General features: G+C 37.9%; 1 protein-coding gene across 1 annotated transcript; it reads right to left on the minus strand.

Annotated features, from left to right (window-relative positions):
• Positions 1-4,558: 4,558 nt before the first annotated feature.
• LOC137969675 (uncharacterized) lies at positions 4,559-15,171 on the minus strand. Its single transcript, XM_068816007.1, has 5 exons — positions 14,774-15,171; positions 11,357-12,190; positions 8,568-8,849; positions 6,549-6,841; positions 4,559-4,832 (listed from the first exon to the last, which is right to left on the minus strand). Exons 1-4 carry the CDS (start codon positions 15,114-15,116, stop codon positions 6,558-6,560), a joined length of 1,743 nt encoding a protein of 580 aa, XP_068672108.1. The 5' UTR covers positions 15,117-15,171; the 3' UTR covers positions 4,559-4,832; positions 6,549-6,557.
• Between the last annotated feature and the right edge of the window lie 1,764 nt (positions 15,172-16,935).

Raw genomic sequence — 16,935 nt, forward strand, 5'->3', positions numbered from 1 at the left:
GATTTTGAACCATGTTTCAAGGTCCATAACTTGGTCTCTGTTCACCCTAAAAGCACCATACTTAGCCAAATGACCAATCTCAACATGATCTTTCACGTGGTAGAGTCAGTTTATCTATTAGTTAAAACTTGAAACTCGCCCCAGTTCCCTACTGAATTTCGGAAAGGCCAATTGAAAGGGAAAAATGAACGGACAACCAATCCGTGTCAAATGACTGGGAAGGATTTTGAAGCTTTTTATTCTACTTATTTGAAGGGAACAGCGTGAAATATACTCAAAAAGCCTGCCGCTGGTGCAAAGCGTGTTTTGCTGCACGAATGCACTATTTTTGCGGCGTTGTAGTTGTCACGGACAGCGCTGAGAAGTTAAATTGCGAGCTGTCCTGTCCCTTTTCCGCCGTATCTCGTCGAGTTTGACGTAAAAATTAACACAGCCGGGAGCGAGAAAAACCTGGATACGAGATTAGCGCGCGTGGGCTTCGTTCGTCACTTTCGCTTCGCACTTTTAGTCTATATACTGCCAAAACAACATTCACAGACGCTAACTTTTAATGTGAGTAAAAAGTACCACTACATAACTCCACGAAGAAACTAAACTGTTAAAGGTTAGAAATAAAATGTACAAGTCGATCGAATTATTTAAGAAGTGAGTTCTATTTTGTACACAGTGTCCCCACAAATATCTACAACATAATTAATTAGTTAAATTCAAACCAGAAGGCCTTCAACATATTCTCGCAAGATGTTGACCGTGTCACAAAACGTAAACCATCGGTACAGTCAGAAGCATGGTGACCTTGAACCGTGTAACTCGCAATTCTTTTCCTTTGAACAAAGCTGGGATTTTTGGTCACCAATTTTATGCCCAAATATGGACACAAATAAGATTGAAGCTGCACGCGCGGGAAAATGCACGAGCTACGTTACATCCAAATAAGGATATATTTTAAACTGCAAAAAAACAAAAAAAAAACAAAAAACAAAACAGCTGTGAACCAGAGTTAAACACTTCAAGGTCACAAGTTTCTGGTATACTAAAATAGCTTTGACACCGGTTTCCCCTAGACACTTCCTTCTTTCAACTTTGGACAAGCTTTCTGATTGTATAATGGAAACATTTACCCCTTTTGCCGCCCGAGGTCATTTGTTACTATGTTAGACAGACCGTATAACGGTATGTATGTAATAAAGAAAATGACCACTAGAACAGGCACAAAATATTTCATGCATATCATTAGACTATAAAAACTGATCATTAAAGGGCCACTGCCATGCTGTTTCTAACGCGTTCTGATGAAATAATCAATAAACTGCATCTTTAAACACCGTAGTATGGCTTACATATCTCATATCATATCATCATTTCTTATACAATTCAAATGAATCTAGAACAAAAGGGGGTTCGCCAAAACTGTTTTATCGACGTAATGCGAGTTACATGTAGAACAGGAAAACGGTCACTTGACGTTTTGAAGTTGGCACGCATCTCTCTTTTTACCTTTCGTCCCCGAAAGCGGGAAAAGATAGTCTGTGCACTATTAAAATACCCTGCGAGCAGAGTCTTTTTCGATCTTCCTAGATAAGTCGAAGGAGGAAGAAGACTCTGTCAGCCGCCTTGACTGCCGCTCATCCAAAAAATGGATGAGTCAGTCCAGTTTCGACTTGTCAAACCTGTTTTTGTTATTTTTGAGCATAATCAATCGCCACGCGTCATCAATATTTTTGAAATTTACAACAGTGTGGCAAAACTGTCTAAATTCCCATGAGTATTCCTCGGTATGTCGGTTACAGAAACTAGTCTGCCAGAAACCTATAAATTATTCGGTATAAAAAATGAAATAGCAATTTATAAATATGAACTATCTTGAGATTCCAAGGAAATGATTGCTTGGTTGTCTTGTGTTTGCCAGAGTTGATAGAAATTATCCCGACCGTTTGTTTTCATTTTGTGGTTTTGCAGTTACTGCTCACGCGTGACTGATACCAAATACATTTTTAACGCATGCTCAATACGACATGTCGAGGTGGCGGGCAAAGTCTTCTTCCTCTTCCCAACTTATGTAGGAATATCGACAAAGACTTGCTAGCAGGGTATATATATATATAAAAAAAAGTCGTTGAAATCAGTTTTATAATAACTTTGCGGCTGCCATCTGCAGCTGAGCAGCGTCCGTTGGATTTTCAGCGTGTTTTACTGAGAATAGCGTGGCAGTGAACCTTTAATTTTTAAATAGAATTTGATAAATGTCAGACAGTATAAATGTAGTGAAATAATTAAACAAAAAGAAATACAGAAAAAAAATTTCAATATTTCACATATACATTATTACAACAAAAATGTTATATTAATGATATAATTTGAGATTAATGAACAGATGTATCATTGGGGCTTGCTCGCAATCTCGATTCCGGAGCTCTTCTCTTTTGCGCATGATTGAGGGAGAGAGGAGCTCTGGGGAACCCTGAAACAAAGTGTCTTCCCATTGGTCTTCGTGAAGAACAATGAAAAGCGTCTCTGATTAGAGCATTCATGTCAGCACGAGGAGTGAACAGGCGCCGTGGGGTTCAAATAGCCAATATGTGGCTGTATGACCCTACGGCGCATGTTCCCCTACAAAAGGGTTTCCCTGAGCCTCGAGTCATGCGCAGACATAAGATCCGGGGCTCTGGTGACAGCAATGGGCCTGCTCGCTAAAATATGCCTCCTGCGCCTAGCGCAGGCTACACGAATTTGTGCTTTTTTTTTTAACCGGCTCATTTGATTACCTCAGTCCTTAGAATGGCCTTTAACGAGAAAAAAATCTAACAAAACACCTGTCGGCCCCATCAGAAACCTTGTAGTCTGCTAAGAGGATGGGATGATATTTGGAGATTATTACCTCACTTTGAGGAAACCGAAGCCAATCTGTTCATTTTAAACCGCAGTTTGAACCAAACATTGCCGAGTTTTTCTCAAAGAAGACCTTGTTTGCAAGCGGTACACACCTCATCGACTCCACAAGATATTTACAACAGCGTAGTCAACGAGAATTCAATCTCGTGCCCAGAGTCCGCTTTTCCTTTGGTCAGCAATCTGGCCACTTCCAACTTATACGCAGGACTTCGTAGTGAAGGTCCATTTTTGTAACCGTTGACAACCACTGTTGTTTCACACTTCTGAGCGTGCATAGACGAGGAAGTCCGTGATTTGCGGGCTTCCTGCCTTTGAAGTAGCCAGAGTCCGTGTTCTTGGTGCTGACCAAAAAAAAAAAGCGGATTCTGGGGACGAGATTGAATAGAATTCAATAAAACCGAATTAAGGACGGTGCCTACTAGTGTAATTGCGCATACGTTCTGCGCATCTCCAAATACTCGGGTTTCCTATCGGTGATGCTTACTGATGCAGGGGTATTTTTGCGCGGTCTAAAACTATGCAGAGAAAGTAGACCTTCGTAAGTTCTCTTGGTATGCAAAAAGAAAATTGGGGGTAACCATGCATTCTTTAGAGATAATTAAGCTTCATTTTGAGAAAGAACGCCATACATTGCTTTGTATTTTGGAGCTTTTTACAAATATTGTTCATGAATTATCTTTGAAAAATGCGTGGTTAAAAAAATAATAAATAATCAGTTTATTTAACCCTTTGGTGGTGTAACACTAAATTACAAGGGAGGTCAATTCTACACAGAACACATAAGTACACTTAAACAGAGAAGGCAAAAACAATTAAACCCTATTGTACCTGTGAGTAACGAAATTACTAAGGCGGTCCGTTCTGACAATTCGGAATTAAGAACGGGTAAAACCCGACCTCAACCCGTACCCATGAGTGACATTCGTGGCCTGTGGCAGCAGGTGTACAATGAAACCCGACTCCTTGATGTTAGAAATGAAACCCCTGCAAGCCTCATCACATCGCGCCATCAGCGTAGGCAAGCCACAGCTTGGGTTACTCCTAATTTTCTTTTTGGACTTCAGTAACACTTGTTAAGATCTACCTTTCCTGCATAATCATAAATCGGGGCAAAAATACCTTTGAATTAGCAGGCACCGTCCTTAATCCGTGCATGTTTTACAGCAGGTATACGCTGTCTATATGACCGGCAGACAGATACGCTTTCGAAATTGCTGTAAAAGAGACCGGGGGTCCGATAACTTTTCAAAATGAAATGCACCAGGTCCGATCTTAGTTCGAAAGCTGGCAAACTTCTAAAAGTCTCACTAACTGATATTGGCACTTCTCATCATTACTGGATGCCAACCGTCTACAAGTGAGTGCCTTGTCCTAAATACAGTTTACCAAGCGATATACTTGAAATGGGTGCCCTAGACAACCCAGTAAGTTAGCGATTATTTTGATATTCTTGATCCGTTGTCCACCAATTAGACACTCGAGTTTTGTAGAAGCCTGAAATGTACAATGGCGTTTCCCTCAGTTCAATGCCCACATAGGTTAGTGTGTAGATGTTAAACAAAATGGAAAAATTACGAAAAAGAGCCCCCCCGCCACCCCCAACCCCCCCCCCCCCCCCCCCCCCAAATAAACGACACAAAAAAAAAAAAAAAAAAAGAAAAGAGAAAAGAGAGGAAACGTCGAATTTATGGTGAATCAAATTGCAAAGATTGCAACAGTAATGCTTAGTGCTCAACTTGATATCATTAAGACGCATTAAAATACCAAATTAGGTGTACTGTAGCATGGTGTACTGATACACTCCCCGTATTATGTCAGGACACAGGAAGATGAATTCTGCTGACAGCTAATTTGTGCGGGAATTGACATTTCTCCACATTCGTCTGTAACCAGGAAGAAGCTCGTTGATATTACAGACAAAGGCTTCATTCCTGTACGGTCTACGAAACAATGAAAAAGAAACACAGTCAAGGAAAAGATAGACTGAGAGGTTGTAAATTAAGCCAAGCATGAGCAAAGTGGGATAAGCAATTTAACTATTCTTTGTTCAGCGAACAAGCAGATGAAGTGTAGCTGGTGCTCTTGTATTGTTACAGCTTTCGTTGCCTTCTTATGTAAATCAACAAAAAATGGTTTTCGCTCATGCCATCAGCAGCCAATTACTTTTTTTCCCAGAAAAAAAACACTTGCATAAAAATAGAGCTCAACAGGCCAAGTTTGATAAACTGTAACAATATTCAGGCATGGCTACGAGACTTGTAATTCACGGCTCCGCACAGTTCTGTTTTCTTTGTGTCACAAGTCTCAAGGGCGATTTCTAAACAACATAATATTCGAATTTAACCGTAAAGCCTCGTAGCCATGTGCGAATACATTGATATATCGAACGTGGCCTATTCCAGGGGGAATAGTTTGAAACACAAAAATGGCCGTCATTTCTTCCTCTAAATCCACCAACACGGTCATTAAGACGTCATCTGAAAAGGTTTTTTTGTTGTTGTTACAATGAATACTGCTCTGCATGAAATAAGGACATAATAAGACTGTGGCTGTCCACTGAAGAATTTTGTTCGGAATGTATGATAAAAAACAATCTCATTCTGATAACGCACGAAAAAGATAAATTACTGTTTGTTAAATGTATTTGAAAAGTGGTGTTACCTTTATTGTCAAAAAATTAACAAGAAAGATAACCAATGGGAAGAATTCGTATAATGAATTACTCATAAATTACAAATTGAAGGCTTGTTGTAGAACAGAGAAAGGAGTGGTTTTTCTTTTCACTTAGTCTAAACTCATCATGTTACCATGATTAGTGTTGTACCTCAAACTTTTGTATTCATTTATGTCCGTGTTTGTGTGTGTGTGTTTGTTTTTTTTGTGGTCCCCGAAAGTGTATTCCCCCATTGACTCTCGAACAGCCCAATAATTGTCCGACGTATCTCCAGGAGTATTTTCATAGAACCTCAGAAGTTCACAATTATAATTTGAGGGGTTCGAACTACGACTTCCAATTAGCGCTACCTAAAACGAATTTTGTTAAACGTTCTTTCTCTTATCGAGGTGCAAATGATTGGAACCAACTGTCAAATCAAATACGTGAGATAAGGGAGCTTGCAAGCTTTAAACGTGCATGCGATATCCTAGGACACATTTTTACATGGCTTGTTTCGTATTATTATATAATAGTAAATTATGTTTGTTACTAATTGTTACTATTGCGCTAAGTTATACCTAGTTCATTACTCGTTTTAACATTGTGAGGTGAGGAAACAGATTAACATTAAAGGCAAGAGTTGGAGAGTTGGAAACAATAACAAAAACAACAAGTGAGGTCTAATAAAGAGAAAGAGATCAATGAGAGGGTTAGGGTTAAGGCACTGGTTTCCGCTGTCCATCAGGCACCCAGCACAGTCACACCCCAATTTGTCACAGTGCTGGTTTTATTACTGCCTTGCTTTGAAAGCTGTGCATAGGGTAGTAAGGAATGAACGGGTCAAACTGTAGTTACTCAGAAATCAATTCTTTTTTTTTTTTTGAGGAGGGAGGGGGGGGGGAAGGGGGGAGGGGTCGGTGTGTAAACAGATGAACATTAAAGGCAAGCGTTCGAAACAATAACAACAACAACAACAACAAGTGAGATCTATTGAACAAACCTTAAGAAATTAGATCAGCTTTGCTGGTATGATGACCCGAGAAGGTGGATCTGTCTTGACACAAGAAACTGGGGCAGGCATAATCTCTGGCTTCTCCTCAATTATGCACCGAATTTTCCTTTCGTCTTTTGGCCAACGGTACACCATAAATGATTCCAAAAAGCATGGCACATCACTTTTGGAGGACCCTTCCAAAAGGATGGTCATAAACTTGCCTTTTCTGTTGCTTCCACTGTTGGCAAGTTCACTTAGAATAAGATCAGATTCTAGGCGCAGCATACAGTTGCTGTCATCTAAAAACAAACAACAACAATTTATTATTATTATTATTATTATTATTATTATTATTATTATTACTACAACTACCACTACTACTACTACTACTACTACTAAGTACTACTACTGACTTACTTGCACTAAAGTTAGAATTAAAGTCCTATTTTAAGGTATAAAATAATAATAATAATAATAATAATAATAATAATTACATGTTCACGATAGAAAACCATTTACAATATGTGAATAATTTATAAATTGGAAAAAGACAATTAAGCATTACTAAAGAAAAAGCTAATCAAAAAAAACTAACTAATAATAGTAATAATAATAATTTAAAATGATGATCTAAAACATATTGGTCTAATAATAATAATGATAATAATAATAATAATAATAATAATAATGATACTGATACTGATACTGATAATGATAATAATAATAATAATAATAATAATAATAATAATAGAAATAATAATAATAATAATAATAAACACATGTACATGTATACCTGTACTTTTTTCTTCATATTTTGAAAGTACATTCGCTTAACATATGACTGGCAAAATTTTGAGCTTTGAGTTTTATCCAAAGGCTGTTAATTGAGTGTAAGTTTTGGATTTCATCGTCTGCCATTACTTGCGTTCAAAACTGACCGATTGGACCTCAGAGGGTTGGATCTAGCAAAAACTGCCGTCATTTACTCACTAGTCTAACATTTCAGTGTGTAAATGCGGCTTATTACATATGCAAAACACAAGTTTAAAATTCTGAAAGTCAGAAACTCCTGTGCTGCATGTTAATTCAGCTGCAGACACACACATTGCATTCTTACACTGGTCTTTTGACATCATTTTATCTAGTAGTCATAATGGTGGACCATTAAATAGCAAAATTCCAGTAAAAATAAACAGGCATTTTTTTTAAAAATAAAGGCTTAAAACCTGGGTCACTTAATGTTTTGTTAACATAGTTTTGCCTGTTACTACTGTAGATAGATTGCTTTGTGGGATGCCTGTACCTCAAAATGACTTTCTGCTCTTCTACTATAAACCTTATTAAACTATAGGCCCTGTCCCACAATCCTGGTTCATTAAATTTTACCCACAGACTGTTCACAAGGAGTAGGGCATGAGCTCTGAATTTTGTGACTTGATCTAAGGTGACAGTATCTTGTGGGGAGCCCAGAGTTCCAGTGTACATTGTACCTTTCACCTCTGTGCAAACCAGCGTGATTAAGGACGGTGCCTACTATTGTTATTGCACATCTCAAGATACTCGGATTTCCTATCGGTGGTGCTTATTAAGACAGGGATATTTTTGCGCGGTTCAAAACTATGCGGAGAAAGCAGAACTAGGCAAGTGCTCTTGGTATCCAAAAAGAAAATTGAGGGTTACCACGCATGCTATTTTTTCAGAGATAATTAAGCTACAATTTGGAAAAGAACGCCATACATTGCCTTGTATTTTAAAGCTTTTTACAAATATTATTGATTAATTATTGCCTTTGAAAAATGCTTGGTTACCCCCAACTTTCTTTTTGGATTTCAATAACACTTGTTAAGATCTGCTTTTCCCGCATATTCAGTAAACCGCGCAAAAATACCTTTGTGTGGATTAAGTATCAGTTCCTGTATTTTCCCCTGCCCTGCAGTTGAAGTGCACTATACATGTACAATTCTATGACCAGTATGTTCTGTGGGGGATAATTCAGAGTACATTGTAATGTTTGAAAATGCCTACCTTCCCAAAGGTCACTGATCTCTTCAAAAGAGGAGTCAAAAATCCGTTTCAACTGTGGCGAGACACAAATGAAAACAAAATCAGTTTGTTTTACTCTCCTTAATGCATAGCGAAACTTGTGTTCTGTTATTTGTAGCATCTCTGGTTTATCCAAGTGGCATTTGTAACCAAGCTCCTCGTTAAAATGATTATACAACTTCCAGCATTCATTTTGATAGGCTTCATCTTCCAAGTCAAAACAGTGAATGATCGAGATTGACTTCCCGGAGCTGACAGTCGGACCTGTGAAATAAAGAGACCATGCCAATTGTTTTTTTTCAAGAATAGATCTGAGATGCAGTTAAAAAGAGAATTATGAACCTGCGACCCATCTCATTGCATTGTAATCTACCATGTTTCCTTGTGTAAAAAGTTGACCCCCATTTTCAAGGCCTAAAAACTGATAATTTTTTTTCTATTTCTGGATAAAGAGCAGAAATTCAGATAGAATTGTTCCTAAAAATTAATGTCATATTTGTGAGAATTCTTTTGCAGTTGCTGCTGTAAGATCACATGCAATGAGACGAGTATTTCTGATCAGTAAGTACTTGAGGAAGCCTTTTCTACATGTATGTTTTTATGTGAGCCATGCTGAAAATTAAATATTCCTATTTGAAACTAACCTCTCTCTTAAAGGGGCACTATCACGCTTAATTTGCTGTTTTTAGGTAAAAAAAAAATGGGTAAAAATCTAAATTAGTGATTTTAATTAGCTAACATGTACAGCATTCCTGACAACCCACTGACAAGGTATGAAATATATACATGTGTATTTATGGCACAAAGAGTTTTTTGTTTTTTTTTTGTTTTTTGGCAACTTTCTGTCTCCAAACTTGAAAAAACTGGCCATCCTCTCCATCCTTATAACTGCACAAAGAACAGGTTCAGTGCACTTCAATGGTCATTGGTAACAAAACTTCAGCATTATTTTTTTGGTTTTCATTGATGCAAGGACATCCTTCAGTGTTTTGAAGTTTGACTAAAATAGCGTGACACTGCCCCTTAAAGGTTAATTTTAAAAACATTTCATGTGACTCTGAATTGGATCCCATGAATTCTTTAAAACTTCGCTGATAGTACTACCTCTAATCGGTATTCTACAATAAAAAATGCGATAAGAAGTTACGTGGAGATCTGGGATCCTTTTACGAGAAAATGATAGTTCCACTATTTTAATCTTCCATCAGACCAAGAGGCCAAGTCCGCAGACGTCAAAGCCAACCCAGAAGCTCCTATTTCTTACACATTAGCTTGTACCATAACAGGGCTTCTGACAGGGTGCAGGAAAAAATTCAAATTGTGCAGGAACAAACTTAAATTGTGTAGTCACTCGTGCCCGATTGTGCAATGTTTCCTTAAGCTTGACCAATGCACGGTCGAAACGTTGTTTGTTTGTTTTTTATTCAGCTTAATAATCTTAAAAACCCCTTGTTGATAAAAATAGGCATCTTAATTAAGGAATACAATACCTCCAACTATCATGCCAATTGTAATAGTGTGAACATTTATTTGTTTGTGGTCATCTCACATATCAATTTCTTCATATCTTTCTTAAGTTTCCATACATGTACAGTACAAGGGGAAAAACTGTTGTTAAATTCCTTCAGGACGAATTGACATACATCGTGATTTACATAGCTTGTTAAACTTTCAGTGTTTTGGGCATTGCAGATTGTGTTGATCTGCCAAGTTAGTTCCCAAGACCATGCAGAGCTACAAAGAATGCCTTGTATATATTTTTACAATCAATGTTCGATGAAGCTGTTCAACAAAAGCCAAAAACAAAGGTGTTTTGGAAAGAAAATGGCTTGAAAATCACTCAAAAAGGTTCTAAGAATTTTGGTTAGGAACAGAAAAACATGAAGTTATAAAAACTCTAAGCACATCACTCAGTATTGTGTGGGATTTTGCAGATTTTTATAAATTGTGCATTGTTGTGCGGGTTTCATCGGATTGTGTGGCCCGGCAACCCGTACACCCTGTCAGAGGTGGGTGCAAAACCAATCCAGTTGAATGCACAAACTGTCCCCAGTAGACTGGTACTCAATTTACCAACCGCAAGTGGTTGGAAAGCTGAGGGAACTTTGGAGTACAAATGTATGCTATTTGAAACCGGACCGATGAGACGCAGTCCATAAGCCCCGACATTTTGTACACTACTCGTTCCTTTTTAAGATACATTTTTTACAGAATGTAAAATTCTGTACACTCATGATCACCCAATCAGGCTTTCTGACAGGATGCACAGGTGCAGAACCGCACAATTCAATAAAACCCGCACAATAACGCACAATTTGGTTTGTCAGATATTATAATTTTCATAAATCGTAGTGGAATAAGAAGACACAGCTTCCATTAAAAGTAGCTTTTACAAACTCCAGTTGACTTAGGTTGTAGAAAATTTTTGTAGTCAAGCGTACGTACATGTAGCTGACGAAATATTTATCAAGCCAGCGATCGCCGGCGGTCACTGGCAAAGACTGACATGGAAAACATAAAAATCATTCGAAGTAAAATGTAGAGGTAAGTCAGCCATTTCAGCAGGAATTTCAAATTGATATGGGTAAAGAAAAGGTAGACAAGGAAAACACGATGTACAGGGAGTACGAGATGAAATACAATGCAATCCCGCACAATTACCCACACAATTGACTTTTCGTCCCGCACTATTGGCCTCTAAAATAGCACACAATTTTAATTTTTTTCCCGCCCCCTGTCAGAAGTCCAGTCCAATGTACATCATACAGTACCTTCAGATGATATATATCCTGATTCATACCCAGGTGATGTTGGGTTAGACAGAGATTCGCCAGAACTTAAACTGTCTGATGAGCGCCGAGCCTCTTCTACTTTGAGCGGGGACAAATTCTCAACATGCTTTTCAGGAGCTTCCCGGTAACTTCCAGCCACAGTAAGAGATTCAGATCTTGTAAAACAAGCATTTGAACTTGCTAAATTTCCTGGCGAAGAACAGTTCACCTCTTCTGCACTTGAATTGATTGGAGACTGCTTAGTTTTCTTTTTCTTTCGAAAAATTCTTGCAATTCTTTTCCTAAACGACTTTCTTTTGGTGTCTAAACCAGCCTTTGATTTCACGTTATTAGGTTGAGAAAGAGAACGGTTCAACAAACTTTGTTCGCCATCCATGGGATGCAAAAGATTTGGCTGTTTACCTAAATTGTATGTCTCAGTTGGTGACCAACTCTGAGTCCTCAGGAATTGAAGTTTAGATGCCACTATTTCTTTGCAATGTTCTTCCCCATGTTCAAGATCGTCACAACTTAAGCTACAATTAGTGTCCTGAATGTTGGCAATGAAACTTCCATTGCATGTCCATTCATCCTCGACTACAAGTGGAGGTAAACTTGGACTTAAGCAGTCTGAGGAAGCGGACGATGTCTGGACTGAACTGGTATAGTCCATTGACGTATCCATTGTACGACTCGCACATGTGAGATTGCCATCAGTGGACAGTGACGTATCAACATCACTTCCATATCTTCCTTGTAATTGTGCTGCAGAGTTATCAATTTCATCACTTTCTGAGGGATTGCGGGTATTTCTCGCTGTTCTTGCTTCATATTCTAAAAAGTATACATACAAACCCATGAACTTTATACAATAGAATGAATTTGATACAACATAATTATATGTTTAATAATAAAAATGTATTTAATCTTAACGTTTTATTCCTTACCCAGGAAAAACCTGACTTGGCAATGAAAGTAATTATACCTCATTGACTAGTAATAGCAGTGATCTACATGTATCTAGATGCATACACATTTTAGTTAAGCAATAGCGGACGTTTTCCGTGTTTCCATAGCCTCATCTAAACACGAGGGGAAGTTGGCAGAATTTAAGACAGGTATGCAAACCCGAGATGCAGTCAAGGGTTTGCATAACTGTAGAGAATTCTCCCAACTCCCCCAAGTGTTTAGATGAGGCTATGGAAACACGGAAAAAAGTCCTCTATCACTTTTATAAAATGTGTCTCAAAGATAATTCAACAAATGAAGGAAAATGCTGGTTTTTTTACTTCTTGATTGAAACAGATTTTCTTGAAACACGCTCATATTTCCTACCAACCAATCAAAATGTGAGTCTGACAGCATATGACCAATCAAAATTCATGTGATGTCACAGCCGTGTTTCCATACTCTCATTTAAACACAGCTATTGACCAGTGAGAGTGTGCGTACTATCCCAATTATTTTCTAATGAGTTTTGGGGTACTACATGTACAATATTTAGGCAATTTCCAAGTTGCTGTTTGCCTCTGATTCAAAACAAGTCTTGTTGCTATTGAACCATTCACATGATAATGAGTTTCAGTTTGCATGAAAATACACCACTCGTTTCCATTTGAATGGTTGCGCACCAGGACTCACTTTGAAACCTAGGTAATCAGCAACTCAGAAATGGGCCTATTGACCCAATGAGATGCACCTACATGTACCACAAAAATGAGTGTGCTGTGGATAGAGTACACTGTACGTGTATGCAACGTGCCCAGGTGTTTACAAAAAGTTATAAGTTTTAGAAGTCAGTGGTGCAGTAAATGATTCATAATAATAATAATTAGTATATAAATGTAGAACAGTGGATAGTGTTGAAGGCTTGCTCTGATTGGCTACTCAAACTCCACAAATCCTTTGTTATTCACCTCCCAGGAAATTGTGAGGTACTTGAGCCCGAAAATATTGAAATCGTTGCATGAATAAGTGATAATTTTAAATCATCTTTTCGTGCTTTATTATCTCACTGTTTCAGTAGATATATACTAAAACAACTCTTTACCTCAGTGACAGTGGCTAGCGGTGGATATTTACAGTACTGCACCTCACTGCTTCACAGCTCAGTAAATATCCACCACTAGACACCTCCACTTTGGTGAATACAGTAGTTGTTAACTATTATTTATCAGTAACCATGACTGTGCAAATTAAAGATTTAATGTGCTCAAAGACCGTTACACCATCACCCCACTTTCCAGTGTAAACTAAAAGGCACTATAAGAGCTTTGAGTAAACTCAATATCAATCCAACGAGAAAAGGATATTGATACACCAAGAAAAGAAAAAAAACTTCAAGCAATGCTAGAGCATAATCTATCATTACAGGAAGTAATATTCATAGAATAGGATCAAATAAACAAGATTTCTGGGGATCAAATTTTTGTTTCAAAACTTCCGTAACTTGACTACAAAATGTGACGAAACGGTCAGGAAGAATCCAAGTTTCACAAATGCCTGAGGAAAACAACAAATCGTTGCTCTCAAATATTGCAATGACATAACAAGATGACGAGCATACAAACCGCAAACAGATAACAGAACTTCAAATTTTTACCCAATACATGGAAGCCTAAGGGTTTATGCTACAATTTTCTTGAAACCAGATGACAAAAAACGTTTTATGTGCTAAAAATGAACTGACGTACAGGGACGAATAGAAAGGAGAGAAGTCCAATTTCGCGCTTATTGTATATTGCCTTCACAGAACGTTTAATTTTAAGATATTGCAGCTCCCTTCCAGAGGGTATGAATAAATTAAATTGTGATGCAATATAATACAAGCTTATAAATTGTTTTATTTCGACTTCTTAATTCTCGCACTAAATGAAGACCTCCCAAATCTTGTACAACTTTTGTGTCCTTCGCCTACAAAAAAGACTGCTTTTAAAAAATGAAAGAAAGGGGAGATGGAGTGGTACTAAAATAAATAGAAGTCAAATGCGAGCAAAGATGCGTGTACTCGCGTTCTTGATACGCTAAACAGTTTGCAACAAAGTTCCCAATTTATATTTTAGGAATACTCCAGATAGATCTTAGATCGACAGTGTTCCTAAAAAGCGAGTACCGGCAAAATGCTGACAGGCTGCCTCGTGGATAAATTAGGATGAAGAAAAACTAAGAGGGTTCCAGAGTTCAAACTGTGCAATTACACATGAGTAGCAGAAACAAGCACGTTCGTTCATAAGACTTCGTGTTTTTCAAACATTGAAAACGAAATCAAATCAGCGTAACATTTTATTCAATTACTTTTTGTGAAACTCCAAACAACGGCATTTCATAGTGCCTAAATATTTTTTCAAAGAGTTACCACCTCACCAAAGCCTGAACTTAAATAAATCGCTCATGTGGGTCACTGCTGTACAGCATTACCTTCTACACATTCGCCAACCACTTCCAAACAGCTGAACATCTTTAGCTCCATAAATACTTGAACAAGACTTTGTAAGGTGCCTTTCTTATTGTAAATCCAGTCTTCAAGAAGCGTAAATCCAGGTAAATCCCGATGTGTAAAGTCACCGAGGATACGCGCGGGTTTGTAATCGAGTTTCGTAGCCACATCTTTCCAGTTTTTCAATGCACCCTCCATGTTCAAAAGATAGGACAACGGATCCTTCAGTTTATCATACCTCAGAACCTCTTTAGCGGGCAAGGATAGTATTTCCTCCGCTATATCGCGTCGGTGGGGATCTTCTTCGTCGTCTGGACGATTCATAGTTTTCGCATCAGCCCCAAAAATTACTAAGCCCAACCATCGTGAAAAGAAAAGCACTTCGGTTCAAGAAAAAAAAAATCCTAAGTTTTCCCATAATTCCATTCTGGGTTACGGCTTCATATCACGTGACTTCTCCGATCTATGTTAGCTTCCTCATTCATTTTTTGAATATTTTTATTGTGTTTTGTGAATGATTCTATTTCCGTGCAGTTTGAAGCCACGGATTTCTTCTTCCCGGTTTCCGGATGAAAAAAGGTTGCAATCATTCAGTTATCGTGATCCAAATTGATGACTACTTCCTCAAATGGAAAATTTCTTGAGGGTGGTATTTCGTCAGATATATGATCTTTCAGTCAACCGTCCACTTTAATTGCTATTTCTGATGGTTGGCAGGTGTATTTAAGACTGAAAGACTAGTGATTCGAAAATTGGGATGCAGCGTTTTAGACCAGGAAGCTTGATTCTAAGAGAAGTGTGTACAAATGAAATTTCCTAAACTGAACAAGAAGTCGGTTAGACTGAGTAACTTTTAAAAGGGAGAACCGCATGGACAAATCGTGGATCGAGGAAGACGATAAATACGGAAGATGATAAGACTAAAATGAATTTTTAAACCGTGAGCAATAAGGCACAAGGCAGAGATGACGTAGCAGCCATATATTATGTTGACATTCTGAAATGATAACGATCGATTTTATCATAATACTTTCATTCTATTTATTTTATTTTTGCAGTTAGCTGACCCTCTGAGCTGGTCTCACGCTACTTTATGAAGACACCGCAATAACTAAAAACAAGAGACCATCGTCTTGCTAAAAACTATTTCATACAGAGATCTGTTTAGACGTGATTTAATTGACGCTATTTATTTTTTAGTTCGATTCTACTTCCTTGGTTTTCGTCGTTCGAGAAAACGGGAAATTGAACTTTCGAATACAACAGTTCAATATTTGACTTCGAAGCCATTCTAATTGTTTCGATGAGGGCTCGGTTTCAGCCTGTAAAAAATTTTAACTGACGATCCGAAAACCCATTTTAGCGGTGCCAAGCGCGTGGGAACTCTGTCTCCCGAGAGCCAGAAGTAAAAAAAAAAAAAAAAAAAAACAGGAAGTTGACCTATCACGGACACGCGGGCAAGCGAGCATGCTCTCTTTTTTCGGGCAAATTTGCAGTTGCTCAAAGTGTGCGAATATTGGAATTTTTTTCCCACATAAAAATTTATTTTAGTCTTCTTGGTTTCATTGTCTTGACAGAGAGAAAAGTTGTTTAGTTCGGTACACATCACAGCAACTGCGTCGGCTGCCAGAGTTTGTGTCAATAATAAACATTGTGACCTATATTCAGTTTTTAAGGAAGTTACAAGATAATAAAAAGTAAACTGATTCAACTTCGATCATCATTTGTAGTGTTTAAATAAGAGTTTCGTAGTCCTGTACCAAGACATCCTGAGCAAAAGCAAACTTCAAATGATTCAATCAAAGTTGCGGGGAAAATACGCGCGTTCAAGTTGCGTTTGGATTTGGTCCTCATTGGTTGATTGGCGCGAAACACGGCAAGATTTCCGCACAGGTCCCTACTTCATTATGCATATACTCCTTTGTTTCAAGAAAACAATAGCGATAACAATAGACGTCCTTTGGGACTGTGCCTTTAACGCGATATTTTCTCTTCTCTTTTCCGCATGCTTTAACTACGAGTTTCTTGTGACCGTAATTTCATTAAACTGATTCCTTCCTTCTTTCATCCAAACTAAATTAGTTTACTTATCAATGAACCAAATAATATATGATTAAAAAAAAAAAATCATATCTTGAACTGC

The sequence above is a fragment of the Montipora foliosa genome, chromosome 9, assembly GCF_036669935.1.
Source record: "Montipora foliosa isolate CH-2021 chromosome 9, ASM3666993v2, whole genome shotgun sequence".
Taxonomy (NCBI): Eukaryota; Metazoa; Cnidaria; class Anthozoa; order Scleractinia; family Acroporidae; genus Montipora; species Montipora foliosa.

Coding starts and splice junctions, on each gene's coding strand:
- LOC137969675 (XM_068816007.1), bottom strand. CDS start 15,116: ATGAATCGTCCAGACGACGAAGAAGATCCCCACCGACGCGATATAGCG. Junction 8,850..11,356: donor AGGATATATATCATCTGAAG/GTACTGTATGAT, acceptor TTTATTTCACAG/GTCCGACTGTCAGCTCCGGG. Junction 6,842..8,567: donor GATCAGTGACCTTTGGGAAG/GTAGGCATTTTC, acceptor GTTTGTTTTTAG/ATGACAGCAACTGTATGCTG.